At 40.7% G+C, this 27,794-nt stretch overlaps 1 protein-coding gene across 1 annotated transcript in view; it reads left to right on the top strand.

Moving 5' to 3' along the window:
- Ryr3 (ryanodine receptor 3) overlaps positions 1 to 27,794 on the top strand; it is a 359,592-nt gene that overhangs the window by 106,269 nt on the left and 225,529 nt on the right. Inside the window, exons 13-19 of the mRNA XM_059258921.1 lie at positions 2,205 to 2,373; positions 4,063 to 4,198; positions 4,635 to 4,730; positions 6,147 to 6,265; positions 11,640 to 11,773; positions 12,955 to 13,193; positions 20,010 to 20,202. Coding sequence (XP_059114904.1) covers positions 2,205 to 2,373; positions 4,063 to 4,198; positions 4,635 to 4,730; positions 6,147 to 6,265; positions 11,640 to 11,773; positions 12,955 to 13,193; positions 20,010 to 20,202 — 1,086 coding nt within the window. The remainder of the gene's footprint in view (positions 1 to 2,204; positions 2,374 to 4,062; positions 4,199 to 4,634; positions 4,731 to 6,146; positions 6,266 to 11,639; positions 11,774 to 12,954; positions 13,194 to 20,009; positions 20,203 to 27,794) is intronic.

Below are 27,794 nucleotides of genomic sequence, written 5' to 3'. Positions count from 1 at the left end.
TCCTGGAGATTGCATCTATTGGATATTTTTTCTTCAAATCAAGTCTGACAATTGTTCTTTTTATCAGTGTGTTTAATGCAGTTATGTTTAATTAAGTAGATGTTTATATTTATAATTGTCATTTTACTGTTTTTGTTTCTCTCTTTTGTTCCATCTTTTACTACCTTCTTTGGGGTTAAATATATATTTCTAGAATACTGTTTAGTTTTGGGAAATTTTTTTATTTTTGTTTTTAGTGAGTTTCCTTTTCTTAATAATATCAGTGTGTATTTAACTTGAAACAACCTATTTCAAATTCACGCTAACTTAAGTAAACCTTATTCCAATATTGCTCTACTCTCTCCCTCCTCCTTTACGGTAACATTGCCATGGTGATGTCACCATCTGTTAGAAGCATAGTAGTACAGTTTTATACTGATTGTTTTACAGAATGGTTTGTTGAATCAATTAGCAGACCAAAACAGAACATCATATTTAAATACTTCTCTCATTATGCGTTCTCACCTTTCTCCCTGTTTCTTTGTGTGGGCTCTACCTACTGTCTGGAGTCATTAACTTCCTGAGGACTTCATTTAGCATTTCATGTCTAACATTCACTGATGGGTCTGTGTTTGGCTACAAAATGCATTTGAAATTCAGGCAGCTTACAGTTCAATCTTGGAGTTTATAGCTTCTTGGGGCCCCACATTCACCTAGATATGAATAGATGGCATGGACCCTTGGCTTGCTCTACCCTATTCGAAGTCTTTTCCCTAAAGCTGACTGAAAAGCATCCCTAAGCTAAAAGACAGTAGACTCCCACTGTTCTTACAGAGGTTTGTTTATAAAAACAAACAAAGAAACAAAACACCACTTTCCAATTTGATACACACACACACACACACACACACACACACACACACAGCCAGTTTTCAGAATCCTAAATTTTATTTCATTTTGTCAAGTTTTTGTATACAGCGGGTTTACTGAGCTCCCTTCTTCCACTCTTCTAGATTCTACACCCTCAATGGCTGTTGTTTCTCCCATCAACACAGGATCTTTTAGAATAAAGAACGATTAATGACAAATCCATGCAGCAGAAGTGACAACTTTGCAACAGTTAGGAACTGAAAAGTAATTTGGAAACAGACTCTTGTCTTCCGTCTCCTCCAAGAAGGCAACAGTATGCAGGAGCCTTCTAAGAAGGCAAATGTAGATTATGAAATAGGAACAGAGCAAGAGAGAGCTGTAAAGAAAGGAAGCTAAAATTCCATTGTGTTTTTTCTTCACCCTTTGTACAGTTGCTAAGAACTGTGCAGGAGGACAAATCAGCAAAGTGCTAGAGACTCCCAGAAATATGCACAAAGCAAAGATACTGACAGTAGCCCTTTAAGTCTCAGATTAAGAAGGAGTGAAAGCCAAGAGGAGTAGACACTGAAGCTAAGAGGGATAATGTTGAGAGCCTAGAAAGGGAGGTATGTGCAAAGGGAGGGAATCCAGGGGTAAAAGGATCCAAAGGTGGAAAACAGACACAGAGAGCAAAGATGACATTAATACTTAGATGACAGAAAGCAGGTGTGCACACATGCAAATACAAAACCATCTACAGATGCATCAGAAGACACTTGGAGAGAGGAAGAACATGAGGGAGAGAGAGAAGACAAGATGGTGTAGATAGAGAGACCCCCCACCTCCTTCAGCCTTATGTTTAATCTATTCTAGGAAGGTATCACAGATTGAAAGAACAGTATTGTAGATTAATACCTTTGTTATTTTTTTTAAGTGTGTTTATTTAAAAAGAAAGTGTGACAGACAGACAGGGGTGAATGGAAGGGAACCATCTGCTGCAGATAGAAACTGACATCCTAATAATCCCAGTTGACATTCCCTCTTTAGATTACACAGAAATCATTAGACACTCAGTGAAGACCTGTTTGGTACTGAGTGCTGAGCATAGCTGTACAACAGGAAAAATTGTAAGTTGCCAAAAGGAATCATGTTCCCTTGTTTATGACATAGCTTTAGATGGATACAAATATTGTCTCCCAGTGCTGTGTTGCTGGGTACACTTCATCTTGTCATCTTACGGTTGTTGGTGCAATGACTGCCCCAGCAAGTAGGTCACTGTCCCCAGTATGGGGCTGGAAGGAATAAGGACCCAGTAGACCTTAGTCGGTGCCCTGCTGGTGCCTCGTGCCTGAGCAGTGTCATCTTACGTTTTTTAGTGGAAACAATCGCACAGCTGCCCCTGTCACCTTGCCAATAGAAGAGGTCCTACAGACCCTACAGGACTTGATTGCCTACTTCCAGCTGCCAGAGGAGGAGATGCAACATGAAGACAAGCAGAATAAGCTCCGTTCTCTCAAAAACAGACAGAATCTTTTCAAGGAAGAGGTAAGTCAAGAGAGATTGATTGATTGATTGATTGATTGATTGATTGATTGATTGATTCTCTTTGCATTTGGAGCTGAAATATGCCTATGGCTGCAGCTTAGCTCTGTCTGTAGGCATACACATATTTGTGAGCAGACTCAAGAATAAGAAGCTTCCCAGAAGCTGGAAAAAAAGAGGATTTACTGGGGATTGATATTCCCTGAAACCACCAGTGGTACATTAGTGATGGCTGGCCCATTCAGACTGTTTAGGAGTTGATGCTTCATTGTGTATTTGTATCCAGAATCCACAAACAATAAATCAGCTTGTTATAACATGTCATTGGTTGTGATCCAAAAATTTTGGGATACATCAGAATTACCTAGGAAACCAGATTGAAAAAAAAATGCAAATGCTTGTATTCCATCACAACAGAAGTATCTGGGAAGCAGGTTTGAAGGATAAAGATGATGATGTATGTTATTAGACAGTAGACATCTGAGTCACTAGGATAGGGACTGATTGTGAAGGGAAACATTAAATAGTAGTGTGGTGTCTCGAGACTCAACCTATTCTGGCCCCATTCCTGCCTTCAGGTGGCCTTAGATAAGTCATGGCCTTCTCTGAACTCGGGCGTGATGATCTGGGGGTACTAGACTGTGGTGGACTTCCCCAGCACTCCATGCCTGCAGATTCATCCCAAGTTATTGATGTGGGATGTACAACAATTGCTGTCCAGTCTTCAGATCTTAGCAGAGTAGGAATTGGAGGTCCTCTGAGTGTGCTCTTAGACTATTAAAAGGACATTCCCCATCCCCTCTCCTACACATTAGTAATAACTAGGCGCAGATGTTCTTGTGGGGTGCCATCACCTTGTGAGAATGCTGGAAAGGTAGTTGAAAATGCTCTTTAGGTTTGTTGTCTTAAACCCCACCTAAGGGTAAGGAAAGCGAACGTGGCTTTCTTGTGCAAATGAGTGAATTTCTCCTTTTATTAAAAATAGATTTTTTGTTCATACAATACATAGTTACCCCTCCCCAAATTCCTCCCAGATCCTCCCCACACACCCCACCCAAATCCACACCCTTTCTTTCTCACTCTCATTAGAAAACAAAAAAGACACTAAAAAAAAAAAAAAGAAAAACAGAATAGAACAAAATAAAGAGAAATACATACACATTCCCTTAAAAAAAGAAGTACAAGAAACACACAGCTGCAGAGACACACAGACTCACAGGCACCGAAATCCCATAAAAACACAAAGTCAGAAACCATAATATGAATGAGATTTCTTGAATTTGAGGCTTAGGAGGGAAGTCGGTACTACCCCCAGAGCAGTTTCTGCCTGGGTCGGAATCACTTCCCATCAAACTGAAGGGAAGTTTGTGTGGGTTTCATTCACACGGTCTTCCTTGCTGTGTCCTTGGACTGAGTTAAGCATAGCACATGGGGACAAACCTGTCACAAGAGACTGCTGACTCACTCCACAAATGGATGTTATTTAGGTCCACGAGGTACTAAAAAAAAAAAAAAAAAAGTGTGTATTTTGTTTTTAAGAAGACAAAACTCTGCTTGCACCGTGAAAATCTGTTGCCATATAAGTACTGTCAGTTTTAGGAGGTGATAGACATAGGAGAAAAATGAACTAAGAGATCTACAGTGCCTTTTTTTTCTGTCAAGAATGCTGATCTCTTCCTCAACTCTCCTCAGGGAATGTTGGCCCTGGTGTTGAATTGCATTGATCGCTTAAATATCTACAATAGCGTAGCACACTTTGCAGGGATCGTAAGGGAAGAGAGTGGCATGGCCTGGAAAGAAATCCTGAACCTGCTGTACAAATTGCTAGGTGAGTACACATGCAGCACCTCCCCCCAGGGTATTTGTTCAAAGCTGTGTGGGTTATTGACTTGAAACTTAGAAGTCCTTGGAGGCCATGTGTTAAATGTTCTATTCTAACCTGATGAATCATTGTTAACTGGTAGCTTATTGTACTTTCCAAATTAGAGCTAGAAGTTGTCAGCTGTGGTAGCCAAGTATGTATGCCAGGGTATGTAGCCAGTCTGTGTTACAGAAGTGCCTGTGAGAGAGGAAGTGAGTGACAGATTTTAATTCGCCTAAAGGTAGGAATGGGGATGTCTCAAAGGGCCAGACTGGGTAAGGTGGCCTTTCGGGACCTTTTCAGAGCCAAGCTTATGTATGAATCACTCAAGAGCTTTCCCAGTTCTTACCCCATCGTTATGCCCTTTAACCTACATGATCAATATTTTCTCCCTTGGTTTCAGCTGCTCTCATTCGTGGAAACAGAAACAATTGTGCTCAATTCTCCAATAACCTTGATTGGTTAATTAGTAAATTGGACAGACTAGAATCTTCCTCAGGTAAGAATTAAAAACAACAACAACAACAAAAATTTAACTGCAGAAGAATAATTTTTGTCCCTTTTGTAGAAATGAAAACAGAATTGACTCATTTCCATCTGGTGGCCGATAGTCCTCAATTCAGCAACAACAACAAGAGAAGGAATGCTTAATGCTTCCTGACAAGGCTATGCCTTTATTTAAGGGACTCTGACTTGGATTTCTTTAATCCTTTCTCTTTTACCTAACGTTTCATTCTGTGCCTTTGCCTCTACTCCATGGTGCTTCCCACACCCCCACCCTCCTACTCCACTGTTCTCTGGATACTTAGAATGAATCCCCCTTTCCGTGTATGTCAGCTTAGCAGAATTAAAGGATGACCTTTAATTTAAGAATAAATAATCCTCACCCATCCACCCCCCCAATGGTCTTTTGTATCACATCTATGGCCCTTCCTGATGACTCTCAGAGAATTGAGCATCATGGTCATCATCGGTAAGTAACCACCCACAAGGCTGAGCTGTTCACTTCTGAGATGAGTGCACACAGCGGATGTGTGAGCCCTATGCGAAGCTGCAGTGTTTTGAAGCTTTTCTTACAGTCTAGAGGTGGCAGGTGCTTGAGGAAACCAGCCAAGGAATGGTCCCCCAAGGACCTCCGTCCTGTTCACATCATTTTAAGCTTCTCTTCTCTCTGGTGCCTTCTTTTGTTAGTGAAATTATATTTCTGGGCACGTTAAGAACACCTTGATGGTGTAAAACCAAATTAAGGAATTTTTAAAAATAAAACCAGTGAAGCTCTTGGCCAGCTACTTCCCTTGGATGCTTATCGAGATGTTAACCTTGTATGTACCATGATACAGTAATATTAGTTTACCTTAGGATCTCAAACTGCACATAGAAACCTATCTGCTGTGCCAATGAAGTCAAATAGTCTGTTTCTCAGGCTCATACTTTATTAGCTACATTAGGACATCAAAAAACAACCTCTTAGTTCTGTTCTTATAAAAACACTTACTCTGAGGATAAAGTCAGAATAGTTTTAAGTTGCATACATGATCTTTGTAATCTGTAGGTAAATTGGGCAACCACTTACATAGCTGTATTTAAATGAAATACTGTCTGGTTTGGTCAATTTAAGGATCCCACTTTTCAGCTGCTTTCCTCTATTTGACAAAGAGCACACTTCTGTCTAGGAAAGGGAGTATTAAGTTAATGTTGAATTAAACTCACCCCTAAATTACAGGCTATGTGGCTTTGGGGCTCCTGGAATCTGCCAAAAATGACTACCCCTCTCTTCTGGCTGGGAAGGTTTAGTAGAATCAACCAACTGTGGCACTCTGGCCCCTTAGGATGCTCCTTTTACTCTTGGGTTTCTGAGTTTGGCCTGTTCTGCAGCTTGCTGAATGGCCAAATGATTATCATGGCATCCATGCAGGTATCTTGGAAGTCTTGCACTGCATCTTGATTGAAAGCCCAGAAGCCTTAAACCTGATAGCAGAGGGCCACATCAAGTCCATCATCTCCCTCCTGGATAAGCATGGGCGGAATCACAAGGTGGGTATGGAAGGAGGGCCACGCCCAATGGTTTATTTTCCCTGCCTTTCCTTTCCCTCACACTAATATCCATTCTGGGTTGTTGAAAGCATGATGTGTAGTCCCTTGCTGATTTTGACAAAAGCTTTGGGAAACTGGGATTCTGAAAAATCTACAGACTCATTCCAAGACAGCCAGCCTCACTGAATCTTAAATAATCTGGGTTTCCCCAGCTTCCGAAGCCCAGCCCATCATCATTAGCACTTAACATACATCTCACTGTGGGGCCAGTTGAACAAGATTGGCTCTCACTCTAGAATCTGTAAGCTTAGCAATGCATAATTTGATTGGATGTGCAGGGTATAGCTGAGCTATACCAAGAAGGTGAAGTTTAGTTCCCAGCTCACTCCTACCATCATTTTGTGTGAAGGGAACTATATTTTGCGATGTGCTTCAGTCCAGGAAAAGGAGCCCATGCAGCACTGACCACATGATATGCAACAGCCTGAGGAAGCAGAAAAGCTATGGTCCTTAACATCTGTGAAATTGCTTGGCAAAGAAGAAAAATATGTGGGGTTTGTAATTGCTTTTTCAGACATGGTAAATCAAAAGCAAGCATGAGGCTTGAGCCTGCGTCCAGCTTCTGTACATTCCAACATGTTCCTCCCTGTCCGCAAAATGTAGTAAGAATTACTGATAAGCATAGAAGAAATGTATATCTTGAGCCACAATGTAGCGCTGCAGACAGAGAAGTCATAAAAAGGAGGGTTTCCCTGGTTTCATTACATTGGGACCTTGCTACAGTGATTCCACATAAAGCACTTTAAAAGTAGCCCAGTTTCTTTACAACTTCCTACATCCAAAAAACATTGACTAGATGACATTTGATGACAACTTGACAATTATTCTACCCATTGCACAGCTGAGAAAAGTGAGGCCTGGTGAGTCAAAATGGTGGGAGGACTATGCAAAGTATCACCTGTGTCTTAGGGATAGTTTAGCAAAGAACTTGCTGAGTGTAGGCCAGAGTACTCTTATACTTCCCTTTTGCTTTGGAAATGCCAATGAAGTCTTCTTCTATCCAGCCTTCTGTAGCCTCAGCATTTCAAAGTCTCTCTCCTTCACTGAGTTTTCCAAAAAGACAGTGACTTACGATATGTAGAATTCTGGAGTCTCAGGGAACCCGAGCAGTCACCTGTTGATGATGATGTGATGACAGTAATACCGTTTCTTTTGCACTCAGGGAATGCCAGCTACCACTTTAGATGTTCACATGCATCCTCTTTATTCTTCACCATGCCCTCTGAAGTGGTGGTGGTGTTATTTCCACTTGGCAGAGGCAGAAAGTTAAGAACATGAGTCTTTGGTATTAAGCAGTTTTCTGGGGGCCTCGCAGCTAATTGGTGGCATGCTGGAAGCAAACGTTTACAGTTCTTGCCAATATCTCAAGCTGAAGGTGGTGAACATTGTCCTTATGGCTCAAGTATTCTGGGAGGATATTAATTTTGGTTTTAGCATTTCCTAAATCTAAAACTCCTCAAAGTGGAACTCCTACAATTCAAGGACATAATATGTTAACACTGAAGCTTGAGGGCCCCATTATTCATGAAAGTGGCCTTTAAAGAGTTTTGTGTAGATAGTGGAGGATGAGAATCCATTCTTGTCCCATAGCACCTCCAGTCATTTGCTTAGAATCAAGACTGTATATAAGTGTAGCAATAGTTTCACATCCACTTCCTCTCTATGCTATTCAAGTTGTTAGCTGGTCACTAACTATATAGAAAGCATTACTTCTCATCTGAAGCTTTACCTCATTTGCTATCACAAGTTATAGGAAAGAACACAATCTTTATGAAAAGGAGAGAAGTGGGTTGTAGGATCCACTCCATTCTTTTTTTAATGCACTCCCACCTTTGACCTCCCAGTGACTTTATTCTTGGGTATCCATCCATGCCTCTTCCCTTCCAACTTTTCCAGGAACTATCAACATTCTTCTCTTGTCAATTAAAAAGCAACACTGAAACTTTTGTCCACTCTTGAAAACTTAATTTAAATTCTGCTCCTTCCATGCAACTTCAAAATCCCAGTTGTAATTGATATCCTCATCTCTTCTCTTAACACAACTTTTATATGTTATAACAACCATTCTACCTTGCATTTCACTGTGGTTATTTTCACAGAATATTTCTCTTACCTCATGATAGGGACTATCATTGTGATCAGTACAGGGTCAAGCTCATATACTTAATGATGCAGGCATCCATACATGTTTGTCAAAAGTTTAATAAAATTAGTAAGTGAATTGAACCTAAATCCACTCCTGTCTCACCCTAAATTGATGGAGGCTGCACACATGATCATGGCATTCTTACAGAACAAAAGGAAAATCAATGAAAAGAAATGTTGTCACTAGCACTAATTTGTTTTGCAAAAAGAATAATTGATAAAAAAATAGAGCATTTATCCTGTATTTTCCCATAGAGCTAGCTTTTATTAATAAAATAATGATGATGATGGACTCATGTACTTGCTTCCCTAATGACTTCCTCCAAATCTACCCAAACTTGTCACAGATAAACATTTTTATTATCTTTTTTTCACAATGATTTTGAGTTAGTTGTAAGAAAAGTATATAGTAAAATAGTGATCTCATTGGTCACTGGAAAGAATGAATCAGAATTAAAAGTTTATCCTGCATTGGTAGAGGATAGAATGTAAGTAAACAAATCATTAACTCCCACACCATTGCTCCAAAGCTCCTAAAATCAGTTGTTTCATGGCAGCCACAGCAGCAGAGAATGAAGCCAGCCACTCAGTTCTCATCCACAGGAAGAACAAATGTGATTTGTTCTCCACCCACAGGGGGCTGGAAACACTCTTTTTTCAAATGTATAACTTGATGTAAAAAAAATCACAAACTAGGTATATTTTACATTTTAAAATACATTTGCTTTTACACATAAAGACTAACGACAATAAATCATCCAAATAATGTTTGTGTTGATATATACATTTGATATATACACATTTCTTTAAAGCAAGATCCCCATATAAGTGTATGTTTCTCACAGACTGAAGGAGACAAAGATCAATGTATGCCTGTTGGAAGAAATGTGGTATCAGTGATGAAAATGATTGTAGCTCTATAAATGGGCCATTGATTAAGGAAGCCTAACTCCTAAAACAAGCCTACATTCAGTAGCTTGGCATACAGGGCTTTTGCTCACATCACTGTCCAGAGCCCAGCAGTTTCAGGGCTCCACTCTGTGTCTGTTCAGAGACACAAGCTCTCTCAGGGCATCTCTAGCTGCCATGGGCTGACAAATCTAGACATAGCTGGAACTTCTTGTAACATGAAGGCTTTGATTTAGAATGAGAGGGGAGGGCCTGTGGCTTGGTGAAGCAATCCGTGCACCTCTGTTTCTAGCAAGCTCCCAGTCCTGTCAGAGCTGCTAGCCCATGAATCTGAGAATGGAGTCCCTGGTGCTGTAAACCATGCATTGGATCTGTATGCAGAGGGAAGGAGAAGAGAGAACACTTGGGAGAGCTTGAGAGATGTCACTGAATCCACCCAGTTTCTCTGGAGCAGAACTCAGTTACATGACCCCACATACCCTGCAAGGTAGACCTCCTTGTGAGCTCAGGAAGAGAAGGGTGCAGGGTCTGGGGAACACTCAGCAGAACCTACCTCACTAGGCAGGTTTCCCAGGGCTGCTAAGAAATTAGCAAGCACAGATAGTCTCTAGGCAAGATGCCTGTGAGCTCTTGTGGTACAGTCCATCTACATCCACTTCTCATTGAAAAGATCCCATTTAAATACCTTTAGAAGGAAGTGTGTCCCTATTCCCCCCATTATACATGAAGAAATGTCGTCTTTATGGTGTCAACTGTTTATAGGTAAGCATTGCTCTGTCAGGCTGTATACTTCTTGTCGTCTTTATTTCTCTTGGCTGTTGCTATTACACACACACACACACACACACACACACACACACACACACACACACACGCTCAGCTTTTACTCGGGCTGACAGCAAGGTTCCCACAGCCATCACTCCCAAGCAAAACAGATGAAGGTGTATGATGGGCCAGATGGAAAGTACTTAATTTTCTGGCCATCCATGGCTCTTTGCTTAGAATGAGAAATCACCCTCTGGATTTCGAGTTTCCGCAGTTGATATCTGTCATGGAGTGGTAATGGTAAGAGTGCCCTGTAAAGCTGCCTTGGGGCTTCTTTTTCTGTTTGTCCCATAAATGTGCTCTGTATTTGTCTGGAACGAAATTGACATTCAGGGAGTCAGGTGGAAAATTGGTTTGTGAGAATTATGGGCACAAATGCCATCAACAATCTTAAGGTATCCAACCTCACCAAGTGCTCAGTCTTCAGTGGCCACTTTAAAAGACTGAAATGTGTTTGCCCACCTCCCTGTCAGTGTGGCTGTTATTTATTGACTGCTATTTGCACACTCTTCCCTGTGGAGGAGAGAAGAATAGTACCTGCCCCAGCACTGTTTGCTCTGCCATGGTACAAACACAAAATCTGAATATAAGGGGCTGGGGCACAATGAGATAGAGCAAGTGAGATAACAGCTTGGAGGAGGAGCAGAGGTAGAGGACCATTTCCACTTACCAAGCAGCTGGAAACAGCCACTGTGGCTAGGTGACAAGTCTCTCCGATTTATGAATTACCTAGGCTCTTGCAGATTTGCTATCCATCCAGGTGGGAGGAGGAGAGTCAGTGAAACACTCCGATCACTGGTTTTTAGGAATTTATGACTGTCTTAATGTACTCTGATGATATCACAGCAAGCTACTCAAGAACAGGAGTCTGCACCACTGCCTGAGGGTCGCAAGCCTGCTGCATTCCAGATCCTAAGCAAATGGGCTCTGAAGGCTTGTCGTTCCTAGCTGTCTGAGCACCTCATTAATCCTCAGTGCATGTGGGCTGGGTAAGAGTATGAAGCTGGGTTGCAAGATCTGTGGACAGCATTTGATTTAATGACTGGGCAAGTGAGTAGTGACTGGATTTGGTGCCTTGAGAATCTGATGGCACCCTAGTCCTGCCCATGGCTGGACAGCATATCTCCATAGTTTAGGGCCTCACTGTAGTAGAATTTGGCCACAGGTGGCATACGAAGTCTGGAGAGATGGAGCATAAGACTAAAGCAATGGGTCCAGAAGGACACCAGACCTCATTTTTCCAAGTAGCAGCTGCCTCTGGAGCATCAGTCACTCCTGCTGAGCAAGACTCTCACAGCTCAGTGCTAGTTCTCCATGCACCCTTTGCTCACCCTTCAGGCCGCCTCCTGCTTTTGTGTGTAATGATGATCAAGTTCTGCACACTGTACCCCTCCTCCTGGAGCTGAAGTTTAGGGGTGGGTGTGTCCTCTGGCAGGTTCTCGATGTCCTGTGTTCCCTCTGTCTCTGCAATGGGGTCGCAGTAAGAGCCAACCAGAATCTGATCTGTGACAACCTACTACCCCGGAGGAACCTGCTCCTGCAGACACGGCTAATTAATGATGTCACCAGGTAGGGTCACTACTGTCATTCCAGATGCCAAGTGTGTCTCTAGGTAGGACAGAGGACTTTGTGGAAGTTCAAGCAAGTAAGACCAGACCAAGCAGAGGTACACTTTGTATGACTAGGACCATGTCCTCTAGCTCCTTTAGGGGAGTTTTGCAAAATTATCCTTAAAGTAGCTAAGAATGGAAGATAAATACATTCTAATGACTGAAGTTTTATTTTAAAAATGAATACACCTTTAATATTCCTTTATGATATATTTATGTTTTTATGTGCCATTTTTCTAAAACATTTTAATATAATGTATGTCCTACATTGTTGCTATAGTTGCTTACATTCAAGGACACCTGGGCATTTACCCTGTGAGGGTCAAGATAGACCCAACCGAACCTCCAACCCACCTGGTCCCTACATGTGGCCACATGTAACTCACGTGAGCTCACTGAACCAGGCAGGCCTTAAGTTCTTCTTATATTTTCCACTAGGTCCACAGTAGTAAGGGAAAAAACTTCCTCCCAAAGTACAGAGCAACACACAGACGTCGACACCACCCAGATCTTCCTTCTTAACAGACATCTTAATACAACCTGAGTTATATGTGTCTGTCTCCAATAGAACATCCCCAAGCCCAGGAAAAGTCTCTTTTTGAGTATAACCCAAACATCCAGAAGTCTAAATTGTCTGTCCCACACTCTTAAGTTATCTGTCCCATACTCTTAAGTTGTCTGTCCCACACTTTTTTCAACCTCAACAAGATTGGATAATAGTGACTTCTTACTGCTTTTAGGTATTAATTACGCTTAGGGATTGTACTTAAACCTGTGTACCAGAGGATGGAGGTCATGTAAATGATTTTGCCTTCTTACAGAAAGATACAAAGGTTGGTGATCATACAACCCTTATAACATTTACAGCATCATTGCACATGGTTGGCATTCCATAGATGTGTTGCCTTGAATTGAATATTTAAAAGGCCACCTTTATATTTTAGAAGAAGTTACTGCTGTCCCCATAACGCCCACTAAGAGCTTGGCCAATTGCTGAAAACTGTACAGTAACAAAATGAAATGATTAAAATGCTCTGACTTAGGTTTAACTGTGCCAATGCCTTCTCTTGGGTCTGGTTCAATTTGTTCTGTTAGTTGTTTGCTCTCTACAGAAGCAGCCTGTCCCATGTTTAATTTCAGTATCCGGCCGAACATTTTCCTGGGAGTTGCTGAAGGCTCGCCACAGTACAAGAAGTGGTACTTTGAGTTAATTATCGACCAGGTGGACCCTTTCCTCACAGCAGAGCCCACACACCTGCGAGTGGGCTGGGCCTCCTCAGGCTATGCCCCATACCCTGGAGGTGGAGAAGGGTGGGGAGGCAATGGTGTTGGTGATGACCTGTACTCCTATGGCTTTGATGGACTTCATCTTTGGTCAGGTGAGTACCTTGTGAAGGCTTCCATTCTCCATTCTATTGTTGCAAATAACTGAGCCTCATAGTGTTCACTTTGAGTTACAATGATAGAACTGCTTAAATCCCATGAGATTGTTTGGTGGGAAGAGCAACAGGTTTAAACAAGCTTCACTTATAGCTTTTTTTCTGAGAGTTTCTCACTATGTCACCCAATACAGATCACTTAACTTAAGCTCAGTGTTACAATTTAACTGTAAAATGCTCCTCACAGGCTCATGTGTTTGAATATTTGGTCACCAGCTGGTGGCACTTTTTTGAGAAATTGTGGTACTGTTAGGATGTAGCACCTAGTTGGAGGAAGTAGGTCATTGGGGTCATACCTTGAGGTTTATAGTCAAGCCCAACCTCTGTCCTCTCTCCAGTTTCTGGTTCACTAGTATATTAGCAAGCATCTGCCATTCATTCCCATTTGCACAGATCTACCCACCACCATGCCTCCCCTGCTAAGATTGCTATAAACAAACTTAAGTCCTTCCTTTCTATCTTGTAGATATTTGATCACAGCAGTAAGAATAGTATCTAATACACTTAGTGTCTATATCTGTCAGTCTTTATTGCAAATAGGGTTGTTAGGGTTTTATGAATAAGCACATAGACGATACTCAGATTTATTTAGTGGGCAGTGAGCTACCTGCTTTAATGTCATAATGACCTTTAAGGTAGCAAATACTGAACTCATGTTACAGATACAGAGACTGATGCACTAAGACACTAAGAAATGTATTCGGTCATCCTGGGAAGTCTCCTGATCTGATTGTGTCATCAAGGCCATGATGTCAACACTGCTTGCTGCTTCAGGTTATGGTTGTCAGCATCTGTAGATTAGCGTTAATCTCAAAAAGAATTCAAGACTTTTTAAAAAAGATACATACTGATGTTTTTCCCATATATACGTGTGTGTGTGTGTGTGTGTGTGTGTGTGTGTGTGTGTGTGTGTGTGTGTATGCATGGCCCATGAATGTGAAGGGATGTATTGTTTCTACATGGGTAAAAAATGTAAGGCTAAGTTTTTCACCCTAAACAAATACTACACCTCTCCTGATTATTATCCAAAGCATGCATTGTCTGTATTTCTTTAAGAACTGCAGTTGGAGATAATGTGTGCCTGATAAAAATGTCTCACAGAAGCACAGTGTGGAATACTTCTTACAGAGGAGCCATGATGCACAGTCTTCCTTCATTTCAATATGAGAGAAATGTTTCTTTACAAGATGAAACTACATACTGAATTTTCTTGTGTAACTGAGAACTGCCTACCCATCACATTCTCCTTCTTCCCTTCAACCAGTGGTTCTCAGCCTCCCTAATGCTATGACCTTTTAATACAGTTCCTCAAGACACCCAACCATAAAATTGTTTTCGTTGTTACTTCATAACTGTAACTTTGCTGTTATAATCATAATGTATCTGTTTTCAATGGTCTTAGGCAACCCCTGTGAAAAGGTCATTTGACCCCTTCCCAGAGGGGTCATGACCCACATTTTGAGAATCACTATTTTAGACAATACCCTAACTAATTAATAATCAGTGTTATCTGAGATTCTGATGGCACGATTCTTGGAGTAATCTTAATTTTTTTTATTTGTTAAGATGAAGTTTCTCTGTTTTACATGCTGTTTAAAGCTTTTAAGGCTATTGTAAATAAACTCATTTGTACATTTCTTATGTATCCTGGACCATTGAAAGGGATGGGGAGAATACAAAAGTCTACTCATGTTCTGTGTGCTCTAAGGGACAACTTGGAACAGACAAAAATATTGAAAAAATGGCAGGAGGGAGAAGTAAGCAGAAGGAAATTTGTCTTTCGCTCTACCCCCAACTCACTTTCCCTAGTTTCTTCATAGAAGATGTTTCTTCCTTTCCTGATTCTCCGAGGCTCACTGTGGAATCACTGAGTCTGAGAGTGCACAGCAGGAGCCTTTAGCTTAGGTTATCACCACATGATCTACACTATTTCTGTGAATGGGAAGTGAAGGATGACTGTGAATGGGAAGTGAAGGATGCTCACACACATCAGCAACTCCTGAGATGGCTGAGATGGCAGGATGAAGTCTGTGAGAGACTGAATGAGCTTCACTTATGGAGCCATTTCCACACTGGCTACTAATAGCCACCACATCATCACCCCAAGTCTCTGTGCTCAGTGGAAACCAGATCATACGTACCTGCAGAGGACTCTGCAGAGAGACTAAGAAAACAGAATCACAGCTACCCAATGGATGAAGCATATCGGACTCTTGTTTCAAAGACAAATGAATCATTCTCAAAGGAAAATCTTCACTTCATCCTTCTCCCTGCTGAAGCAGTAAATTTAGGCACTTAGGAAATCTTGTGTCTATTTATAGACACTTGGGAATGAATGCTTCAGTGAGTCCAGAGGCAAAGAAACTAACCACTATATATCAAAAAGAGCCACACTCGTGCATTTCAGGACCTTGGACATCATAATTGTGCATCATTCCATAGTTGCTCCTGTGCAGCTCATCCTGTGTCCCATTTTGTGTGTCCTATGAGGGCAAGCAAGCTAGATGATCCAGGGCCACATTTGTCATCTCTAGCAGTGGCTCTGTTTTGTTGAAGAAGTGAAAAGATTGCTTTGCAAACTGTTATTGTAAGTTTGAGCGTTACACGAGCTTCTTGATATAATGCTGTAGAGATGTGTTCAAGGGTCTCAATCCCTTGTTCTCTACCATCAAGAGAGATGTAGAGAAGACAGTGTCTATGAGATTTACACTTTTCATTCTCACTCACTGAAACCCAAAGCTTCCTTAAGTCCAGGCTACATCCTGGCTTCTCAAGCTCTGCACAGGAACATCTATCTTGTAGGAGGCATTCCAGGTAAATATATTACCTTGTGCTTCAGCTGAAGAAACAAGGTGTCTGTTAATGATGCCCACCAGGACTGCAGGGAATTTGGGGCATCTGAGGAAAGAGTAATTTCCTGATGAATAAATGGCATGGAAATAACACTCAGCTTATATAGGAAAGGATGGAAGACGATTAGGGAGAGATACTGGAAACTGGTCGTGACAAATTTTCTTCTTTTTCTTGAGATTTAAGTTTCTAGGTCGATTAACTTTATAGTTATCTGTGTAAATAAATTAAACCACTGACTTAAACCAATCTGTACACATTTATTAAGGAACAATCAATGTAGTAGTTGGGAAGAAGTGCTATGCTAATATTTTATCAGTGAGAAGGGTCAAGTGGGAAAAAATAACATTGCTTTGCCAGGCACCCAATTGTTGATTGGGAGAGGGGCACTTGGCAAATTGCTTACTTTGTAGAGACTGTTTCTTTAATTAGAATAAGATACAAAGTTGGGCTGAGTGGCACATGCCTGGAAATTAAGCCATTAAGAATGCTGAGGGAGCCGGGCGGTGGTGGCGCACGCCTTTAATCCCAGCACTCGGGAGGCAGAGCCAGGCGGATCTCTGTGAGTTCGAGGCCAGCCTGGACTACCAAGTGAGTTCCAGGAAAGGCGCAAAGCTACACAGAGAAACCCTGTCTCGAAAAACCAAAAAAAAAAAAAAAAAAAAAAAAAAAAAAAAAAAAAGAATGCTGAGGGAGCCAGGCAGTGATGGCACACGCTTTTAATCCCAGCACTCAGGAGGCAGAGCCAGGCGGATCTCTGGGAGTTCAAGGCCAACCTGATTTACAAAGCGAGATCCAGAACAGGCACCAAAACTACACAGAAAAAAAAAAAACCCTGTCTCGAAAACAAACAAACAAACAAAAGAATGCTGAGGGAGAAGGCTCATTTGAACACAGGAATAAAACATAGCTGGACTACATTTTGAAAGTGATAGTTGCTAGGGAAGGGAATTTTCTTCAATGGACACTGGGCATATCAACCACTGAGGGGGTGGCTTATTATCTCTCAGTGCCACATAGAACTCATGGAGGACTTGAAGGACAGGGGAGAGTAGACAACACAATCACAGCTCAACATTTCAAGTTTCATTGTTATAAGAGGTTTAGGAAGTTGACGATCCCAGGGAATTGTGTGTTTATCTATCGAGGTTCTGGATGCTTTTAAAGTTAACTGTTCAAAATCATATTTCAGATGTTTGCTGGTTTCCCAAAAGTCACAGATATGTTGGGAATTGTTCAGCAAGGATTTTTTCCGGAAGCTAAAATAATGTAAAAGGAAACGTTTTATTGGTAACAACTATTTCAATGGGAAAATCAGAACTCAAGAGTGGGACAAACAGAGCATGTTTTTCTGAGTTTCCATATCATAAATTCCTTTCAAAGTAGACTTGAGTGAAAAAAGAGAACAGATTATTGGACTGGGAATGTCTACACTCCACAGCGACCTAAGGGGAGTCAGTCATTCTCAACTGGAAAAACTGACAAGATGCCAACACCATCTACACTCTACACTGTGCTCAGTTTTGTTTCACATTTAAATAATTTTGACTGTAGGTTTCCTACTGCAGTTTTCTAGAGTCGGTAAAGTGTTGAAGTTATAAAATCAGAGTCCAAGGCCTCCCCACATGAATTGGAGATCACCACTGCTGATTGGTTCTGCGGTGTAGATACCCAAGCTCCGTGTTCTGTCTGGCTTCATTACCCCCACCCCACATCCCGTCTCCCTCTCATCAGGTCTCACACCTCAGCTTCAACCCTTTATTTCCCATTTATCTAGTGTCCTGTTTGCTCTCCAAGTCTCTGTGTCTCCCATGTTTGCAGACAGACAGACAGACAGACAGACAGACAGACTTAGCATCTTCCTCTACCTCTGGCAGACGTGGGCCTTCATTCCAATATTTATCCTATTGTTGTAATTTTTATTTGACTATCCACTCCCCACCGGGAGACTGGGAACTTAAGAGCACAACATGGGCTCCTGCCTTTGATTTGCAGCCCTAGAGACAGCAGCTGCCACAGAGAGAACTTCTTTGTTGCTTGTGATAGAGGGAAGGGGGCTTGGACATGGTTTTTTCAATCACCTAGTTAGAGGATGTATTTATTTTTAAATTAAAAATACAATAATTTTGCTGTTTTTTAAATCAACTATTTAGTTTTTAATCTATTATTAAAATAGCAGTAGCCATCAAAACATTGAATGCTTCTAAATTGAGATTAGAAATATTACCAAATACGTACATACAAAATTTTTAAATAGCACATATCCACCAAGAGTATATTTATTTTAGGTTACCTTTTATGATGCGTTCTGAAGCCATTAAAATCTAGCTTTTAATATATCTACTATTATGCCATAAGTTATAATATGATTTATCAAAAATGTCCAAGCAGGCTTACTCATCCTGTATAATGTGTGTGACATGAGAATTAGTCTATTTTAATGAAAGCTTTTTTTTTTTTTTTTTTTTAGATTCTTTGACAATTTCATAGATGTTTATATAGAATTTTGGTCGTTTTCATGCCTCCCATTACCCATCTCATATCCATCTAATACCCCTTTCTCTTTTGCTGGAAACTTACTTTTTCCCAACAAGTCCCTTCCTACTTGGATGACTTTTTTTTTTTTTTTTTTTTTTTTTGCCATTGAGTTTAATTAGGGTTGTTCGCATAAGCATGTGTTAGGGGTTATTTACTGAAACATTGGCAACCTGTCATTGTCTAGACCTTTGAAGAAAATTATATCCTCACTTCTAGTACCCCTTAACTTCCCATAATCCCTCAGTGTGAAGTGGGGCTTCATCAGCCCTCCCCCATGCATGATGAAATGTTGACAGGTCCAATCCCATCCACAACCACCATAAGCTCATTAGCGATCAGCCTTGTTATGTCCAGAGGACTTCGTTTCACAGCACTCCTCTCCAACCTCTGCCTCCCATATCCTTTATGATCCTCTAGGTGATGTTCCCTGAGCCTTGCAGAGCCTTGATACGGATGTCCTGTTTAAGGCCAAGCATGCCAAAGACACTTACCCACTGCATTGTGGAGTTACATTTTCCTTTTACTTACTTTTCTATATAATGGTTAATGTTTATAATGAACACGTATTAATTGTACAATTAAGAAACAAGATGTCTTTATCTTGTTCCTGAAACCCCATATTAGTTTCCAGCTTCTGCCTGTCTGCTCCTTTGTTCCCAGGAGAAACATAAAGAGGAGAGGAGGATGGGTAGGATCATGATGATAATAACACAGAAAAACAAGATATTTTTTAACTACTTGGGGTCAGAAGTATTCAATTATTTTATGGAGAAGATACAGGAAAACATTTTGTAAGCACTAATGCGGATTTAAATGACAATGTGTTTGCCTCCTTGTCTGAAGAATGAAAGCTATTTAAAGCAGGCAGACCTTGTTGTGTGGTTCCCTGGCTAGCAGGTATGCAGTCCTCTCTGCTGGCTTCCCACACAGTGCCCATATCTTTCTGAGAAAGCAAAAGTGAGCAAGGTCTTCTCTTACCTGTAACTAAACATCTACACCCCTACCTCCAATGACCCTCTACGCAGTAGAAGCTGTCTGTCCCTTCCTTGCAGCCCCAGGGTAATCTGAGCAAATGCCTAGTAGACTCACTCCTCACCATTCTTATTCTTAGTAATTTTAGGGCTTCCTCTGAGACTTGGTTGTGTCAAGCATGGTGTCTATCCACTCACCAGCTCAAGAAATAATTTCCTCTTTCTTATCTCATGCAGTAAGGAATTGCATTTCCACTGCAGTCGCATATTCTGAACTCTTCTTAAATTACATACTTGTCACATTTCCCCATCTCCAGAAGTAACCTCTAAGTATGTCTGTCTACCTGATGCTTGCCTCCACGGTTCCACAGTTTTATTTCTGTTCTTTACACACCAGGCCGAATACCCAGAGCTGTGGCCTCCATCAACCAGCATCTGCTGAAGTCAGATGATGTGGTGAGCTGCTGCCTTGACCTTGGCGTACCCAGCATTTCTTTCCGAATCAATGGGCAACCTGTGCAGGGGATGTTTGAGAATTTCAACACAGATGGACTCTTCTTCCCTGTGATGAGCTTTTCAGCTGGTGTCAAGTAAGTGATGGCTGCAATTTCCTGGAAAATAGCTATGACCCCACCTTAAAACTTCCCCGTCACCCTTGTGAGCTGAGGAACCAACAATTTCTTTTAGGGTTTCGTCTCAAAAGCCAAATTGCTCACAAGAAAGTAATGGCAAAAGGGCAAGAGGCAACCCAACTCGTTCCCTCCGCCTACTTGCTGCATAGGTTCCTCCCGCAGGGGCTGTCCTACAGACTCCTAAATGTATGAGAAATCCAAGGAGCAAATGGACAGTTATAAGAACAGTACATGCTCATTATGAAATGAAAGAAACAATTACAAATACACAGTAAAAGTCACTTTCTTTTTCTTTCTTTTTCTTTTTTGTTTTTTTGTTTTGTTTTTCTAGACAGGGTTTCTCTGTGTAGCCCTAACTGTTCTGGAACTCACAGTGTAGACCAGGCTGGCCTCAAACTCACAGAGATCCACCTCCCTCTGCCTCCCAAGTGCTGGGATTATGGGTGTGTGCCACCACCACTTGGCTCATCTTCTACTCCAGTGCTTAGCTATAATCACTGTTAATATTTTGTTATATTCATCTTTTTGCTACAAATGAGGGTATACTTTCTAAATTGCAGTCACTGCAAATGTGAAGTATAATTTTTCACTCAGAAATAAGTAATGAGCCTTTTCCTGACTCATTAGGTACCCTCAAAATTATTTTTATGGTCACATAATCTCTCTTTATTTCACTGCCTCATAATATAGCCATTACTTTAGTGTTATGTTTTCATGCCAATTCTACTTCTATTGTTACAATTAGCGTTGTTACAGACATACCTGCGTGGAACCCTTATTCTGCATTGCCGTTTTCTTCCTCTCAGAAGAAAGAGGAAATGTATTATATCTTAAGATTCAAAATTTATAATGATGTGGCCAAATTAATTTTTAGAAAAAATTGCATGAGCTATTAGGAGCTTCTTATCAATAATTGCAAAATCTACATTTCTTTGAAAACCACAAACTTGTTCAGGACACATTTTGCATCAAATCTAACCTGAACTCAGGTTGTAGCAAAGCTATCATCAATAGAAATTCAACTGGTTTTCAATCTTTGACAGCATAATTCCTATGAATGTGTGTATGTTTAACTGCAGAGATACTAGTATGTCTGAATACTGGATATTGCTTCTCCTCTGGCTAGTGGTTCTGTTTGAGATGTGTGCATGCTACACAGAATCTCTTTCTTTTTTGAATGTTTATGCATTCCAAATTCCCAACTATATTTCTAGAGATTCTAGATAAAATATCTGGGCCTGTGATATCATTTAAATATTTGTAGAGCTGAGAAGATAGTTCAGTTATGCACAAAAAAACTTGTATTCACTCCCAAGGACACATGTAAAACTAAGCTAAGGGACTACATGCACTGTGATATCAGTGCTGAGAGGGTGAGATAAGCAGATCCCTGAGGATCGCTGGACCAGGCATCCCAGTATACTTGGCAAATTCAAGGCCATTAAGAGACCTTGTCTCAAAAAGAGGCAAATGGTGCCTAAGGAACAGCATCTGTGGTGGTCCTCCAGCCTCCACATACATGCACACACACATGAGTACATAAACACATACAAAAAAAGCAACATATGAGAATGCCCAACTGATTGAATCCACACTAGTTTTGCCGTTGCTGGTTATTTTTTATTTTACCAATTTGAAATTATAAAGCACATTTTTCTGTTTCTTTCTCCACCTAGTATTTTTGCTGATTTTATGTTCTTAGCCTTTCTGATATTAATTTTGGATGGCTTTATTGTTAATCAAGTTACATTTAAGGCTGCTGATCTGTTTTCTATAGCTTCAATATTTTTTCCAAGTTACGATTTACCTTTTATGGTTAATTTTTATCCTATCTCCCCCTTTTAATGTAATATAAGTCAAAAATCATAAGAACCCAAAATAGCACCACTCAAAGATGATAATGTTATGTTTTACATATAGATAGTTTGCATTGACTTGGGGATGTACTGTGCATGCTGTTTTCCTGTATCTCACTGCTTACGATCGTATTCACAGTTCTGCCCCTCTCTTTCCTTGTACCATATAAATGCTGTTTTAACTCTCTTAGCCTTGTTACACATTTAGATGTCTGTAAGTCAAAACCCCACAATAAGCCTGTCTCCCAAACTGTCTCAGCCATTCCACTCTCCAGCTCTGTATTTTAAAGAGCTCATAACTGGCTGAGCAGGACATAGGAGTTACAGTTACAATCACACTTGTATCCATGGATGCCATTGAACAGTGCAGCAGGAACAGGGTATGACAACAGGAGCTACAGAGGAGTAAAAAGCAGGCACTGCAAAGCCCCAGGGTAGGATTTGCAGAATGTCACCATGGGCATAGGCTTCAGCACTTCATGAAGTGCTGAACAAAGCCAGACAAGTTCATATATTTTCCGAAGGGAGATAAGAATGGATTAGAGCAAAGTTCCTGTGGCAGTCAGGAGGAACCAAGTGTGAGTCACAGCACACAGCTCCCCAGCTCCCTAGCTCCGTTCCCTAGGAGCAGAGACACTAATGCAGCACAGCCACATTAGGGTCATCATGTGGCCCAGAACCTTCTCTGGAGAAGCGGGTGACCCTGAATGATCAGTGCCTAGAACCACATTTGTCTCGGTAGCTTATGGCCTCAGTTTTCCATCCTCAACATCTTCCCCTTTCTGTTCTGTTTTGACCAGTGCCACTCACTGGCTTTAGATTATTTTCACAGAGTGAGAGAGAGAGAGAGAGAGAGAGAGAGAGAGAGAGAGAGAGAGAGAGAGAGAGAGAGCACTTCTTAAGATCTCATTTGTGAAAATTATTTAGATGTTTAAAAAATTATACATTTTATTAATATTTAACACATTTTAATAAACATATTTTTGTAAAAATATTTTGTTTGAAAATTTCATTTATGTATATAATGTGTTTTGATTATAACCCCATTACCCCTCCTCCAGCTCCTCCTGTGTCCCTCCGCCACTATCCTTCTTAGGTGTATGTATTATGTTTTTAAACCCACCGAGTCCATTTAGTACACTGCCTCTATGTGCATGAAGTGTAGAGTCATTACTGAAGCATGGGGAGCCTTCCAGGAGCCATGTTCTTGAAGAAAACACACTCTCTCTTTCCTAGCAGCCATCCGTTACCAATAGCTCCTCAGCTAGAAATCGGACTTTGCCACACACACCCCCATCTTGCTCAGGTGTTGTACACTGAGTCACAGCCCCTGTGATGCAATGGTACTGTCCTACCCAAGCAGTACTGTCTCACTGAAGTCACCTCTCACCTTTGACTCTTATAATCTTTCCACAGCCCCTTCCACCATGATCCTTGAGCATTTGGAGGAAGAGGGGTTGTGATACAGATAGATGTCCCCTGTGTAAATTCAAATTTTCAAAGAGACCGTCTTCTCCAATCTGCTGCAATTGATTGTCTTTCTGAGTAGTTTGCATTCAGAGAAAACTACATCTGCTTTTGCAAAATGCATAGTAATTATTTGTGTGTGTGTGTGTGTGTGTGTGTGTGTGTGTGTGCATGCTTGTATGACGTGTGTTCACGGGTATGTGAATGTGAGAGCATGGCTGACACAGTGTACCCAGGTCAGAGGACAACCTCGCGTGTTGTATCAGTCCTCACCTTTCACCTTGTTTGAGACAGCTTCTCTCTTGTTTTTTGCTGCTGCTTGCACCATGTTAGATAGCCTACAAGCTTTACCGATTCCCCTGTGTTCTTGTTCTACCTCCCAGTTGGGGAGTGCTGGGATTAAAGATGGTTGTCGTGGGTGCTGGGGATCTGAACTCAGGTCACCAGGCTTGCTCACTTCACACTTCACTTACTAAGCCGTCTCCTAGTTTGGTAATTCTTAGTCATTATTAAATCCATTCAGACTCCTTCAAAGAGATGAGATAGGATTTCCATGTCTGTGGTTTGTATTTGGTTTGAGTGGACCTTGCTTTGGAATCCTCTCTCGACCGAGAACTTCAGAACAGGTAAAGACATAGGTGACTGAATGCCATCCTTATTTAGAAGACATTCCTAGCATTCCATCTCTATGTCAGCAGATCACATAGCCCTTGGAGCACACAGTTAACAGAGAAGTAAAGTTACAGGATAAACAGTGAGCTGTTCACTGAGAGAATTTAACAAGTTTGAAGAGCCTAAATGTGCTGGCTTTAAGAGTCAACAGCTTAGATCTAGGGGCTTTTGCTCATAGCAACTAAACATATGGCATGTGTAAGAGCAGTTTGGGTGTCTCGATGTCACCTGACACCTGACCCTGAAAACACAGTCAGCACTGGGCAATTTCTGTTTCTGGGTCTCATGACAGGGTATGATCACAGAGAGGTAGAAACACTACCCCCACATACGTGTTTCTGAAATGCATCATCAGATGGCATCTTTGCTCCAGGTTATTGCTGGTCTTATATTGGAGAGCAGTCAACTGGCTCTTTTCAATTATGAGTGAATGGCTTCAATAAACCAGCAACTTGTGAAATATATTTTGGTGCTAAAACATGTTACTTCCTGTACTGATCTAGTTTAGTTATGCAAAGAGAGGCCGGGATATTAACTCTAGGCTAATTAAGATATCTTACTGAAAATAAGCATGCTCAATATATATTTTTTTAATTTTTAAATTACCATTTTACACCATATTTTAAAACATGTGCTTGATTTTTATGGCAGTTCTCCGAGAGAGAAGTAAGTTAGCATGCCCACCTAGGAAGAGAGTCTTATTTCCCAACACAGGATCCTGCAGAATTGTTTCTCATACTCATTTTTAATTCGTGTGTAGTTTCTAAATTAGATTTCTCTTCTGCAATCCCATTACCTTCCACTCAGTGATCTTTAATGAGGTCATACTCTTGAATTTTTAAATTATTATTTGTATCAGGGCAAACTATGTTGTTAATTACACCTGATTAGGATGTCCCTGCCAGCAATCATGGAAGAGCAAAGGGCACAAAGAGCAAAAATATTTTTCAATTAGATTTACCCCTGGTGAAGTCAAAGGCAGCATGAGTAATTACTGACAAAATTCACAAATCAATATGTGTTCCCTTCCCTAACTGTTATGAATGTACTGCTCCAGTTTACTCTCACTGTGGCCTGTTTGTAGGTAGTGTTACTAGTGCTGTAATGTAGTAGTGACAACCCTGTTCAACACAGAGTGGAAGATGAGCATATGTACCTTGGAGCCCATCCAAAATTTCCAGTTATTTTGATGCCAGGAAGCTTTTGTTAAAGACGACATCACCCTTGCCCCTCATCTGGAAATAGTACTAGGGCATGAATCACCAAGATGGCATTATACAAAAGGCCAGAGTAGATAGTAAATTTGGGATGCTCTTTTTGTTCTTAAAAAAGTTGAGCTTTTTACTCTAGTAAAATATATTTTACAGCTATACACTCCCCTGTAGACATATTTAATCATCTTATGTAACTGTTACCAGCCTTTTCTAATTAATAAAAAAAAAAATCCAAAAACAGTTGGTGTCTGTAGCTGCTGTTTGTTTCCATTGGTATCCACCAGACTTGGCTAAAATTCAGGTAACCGACAGCTTAGCTATTTCCAGCTTGCTGTGGTCAATGCTGTGGAAATTATTGCTGAGATAAATATATTGCTGCAGAGGAACAAGATGACTGCTGGCTGGATTGCCCTGGGCTTCACCACATGTAAGCCAGTAAGAAATATGAATGTGAGAATGTCCATAACTCGGATTATTCTCCATTCTTAGCATTGCAGACTAAAGATGCTATTATGAATTGTGAGATGTGAATTAGACTCAGGTCAGCAAAAGCCTGCTAACAATCCCCTCTTAACCTGTATACTCTTCTTGGGACCACTACCCCAAGCCTCCCAGAGGGATTAAATAGCAGCTGCAAGATTGAAACATCTGGAAAGATTAGAACACCTCCATGCTTGCTAAACAGCTGGGGATGATGACAGTGTAGCATGATGAAGAGAAAACTGGGCATCATTTTTTATTTTGGCAAAACTTTGTCTTCATTTTTAGTGTTTTTATTCATGGATCAGTCTTTTAAATCTGACAAGAGGTATCCTCATTGCTTCTGCAAATTAGCAGTCACAAATCTCCAAGATGAAATTATAAATGCTACCAGAGCTTTTCCCTTTGCTTTCAAATTTTGACAAGCAAATAAAACTTCCCCCTACACATCTCAATATTTTTTTATTTCTAAGACACTATGACTGAAATACTTGCTTGTCTCTGAGATAAAGAAATCTTTATCTTTGTAAACTTTATGAAAAAAAAAATCTTCCTCATGTCTGAGTTCTAGGAAGAACCTCAGAAGATGGAACAGGTGCTTTAGTGGAAGAGATTAGATTGACTAATGAATGAGTGTGTGTGTGTGTGTGTGTCTGTGTGTGTGTGTGTGTGTGTGTGTGTGTGTGTGTGTGTGTGCGCGCGCATATACATCATTTTAAATCTAGGCTCCATATGTAAGAGAAAGATCATTTAATATTTTTTCTGAGTCTGGTTTATTTCGCTTAACATAGTAATTTCTACTTGTATCTACTTTCTTGGAAAGTCATGATTTTATTTTTTTTCTTTATGACTGCTTAAAATCCCATTGTGTATGTATACCACATTTTCCTTAACCAACCATTTCCTGGCTGTTTTTGAATAGTGTAACAATAAATGTAGAAGTTCAAGTATTTCTGTGGTAAGTTGACTTCCAGTCAGATAGATAGATAGATAGATAGATAGATAGATAGATAGATAGATAGATAGATGGATAGATGGATAGATGGATAGATGGATAGATGATAGATGGATAGATATAGAGAGATATAGAGATATAGATATAGATATCTCCACTATTTTGAGTGCTTTGAGGAACCTCCACAGTCACTCTATTGTGGCTACAAAGGTTACATTCCCACCAGCAGTGAATAAGGCTTCATCTTTCCCCACATCCTCACCAGAAATCCTTTTCTTTCTTTTTATTTCTTATTAGTCATTCTTACTGGAGTGACATGGGATGTCAAAGGAGTCTAAATTCCTATGAAATTGTTTTTTAAAATCTGTAGGGGTAAATCTGAGGATAAAGAACAACTCATCCTAATGAGCACAATTCTTGAATTTGCTTTACGGTTGGTAGAAGCTGAGAAATTTAATGGAAACTGGAGGGCAGGAAAAAGCACCTAGAGAAAAAGAAATTTATTTTTCAATTTTATGTTCTCAGTTGTGAATGATGAAGAGTTATTTTTTTTATTAAGGTCAAGATTAAGTGTCCAATACAGAATTTATTGAGAAAAACAGGCAGGTACATGTAATTTCAATTTCTACCCCTGGAAATCCATGCTCTAGACTTCTGACCCTGAATGAGTTTTTAGGTGGATACTATAGCTTTTTATGGTTCCTGTTAGGAATAAAAATACCGAGGTCCGTGATTTAAAACCTTCAACCTTAGCCGGGCGGTGGTGGCGCACGCCTTTAATCCCAGCACTCGGGAGGCAGAGCCAGGCGGATCTCTGTGAGTTCGAGGCCAGCCTGGGCTACCAAGTGAGTCCCAGGAAAGGCGCAAAGCTACACAGAGAAACCCTGTCTCGAAAAACAAAAACAA

This window comes from Peromyscus eremicus, chromosome 4, assembly GCF_949786415.1.
Source record: "Peromyscus eremicus chromosome 4, PerEre_H2_v1, whole genome shotgun sequence".
NCBI lineage: Eukaryota > Metazoa > Chordata > Mammalia > Rodentia > Cricetidae > Peromyscus > Peromyscus eremicus.
This window is presented reverse-complemented; position numbering and strand designations above follow the sequence as displayed.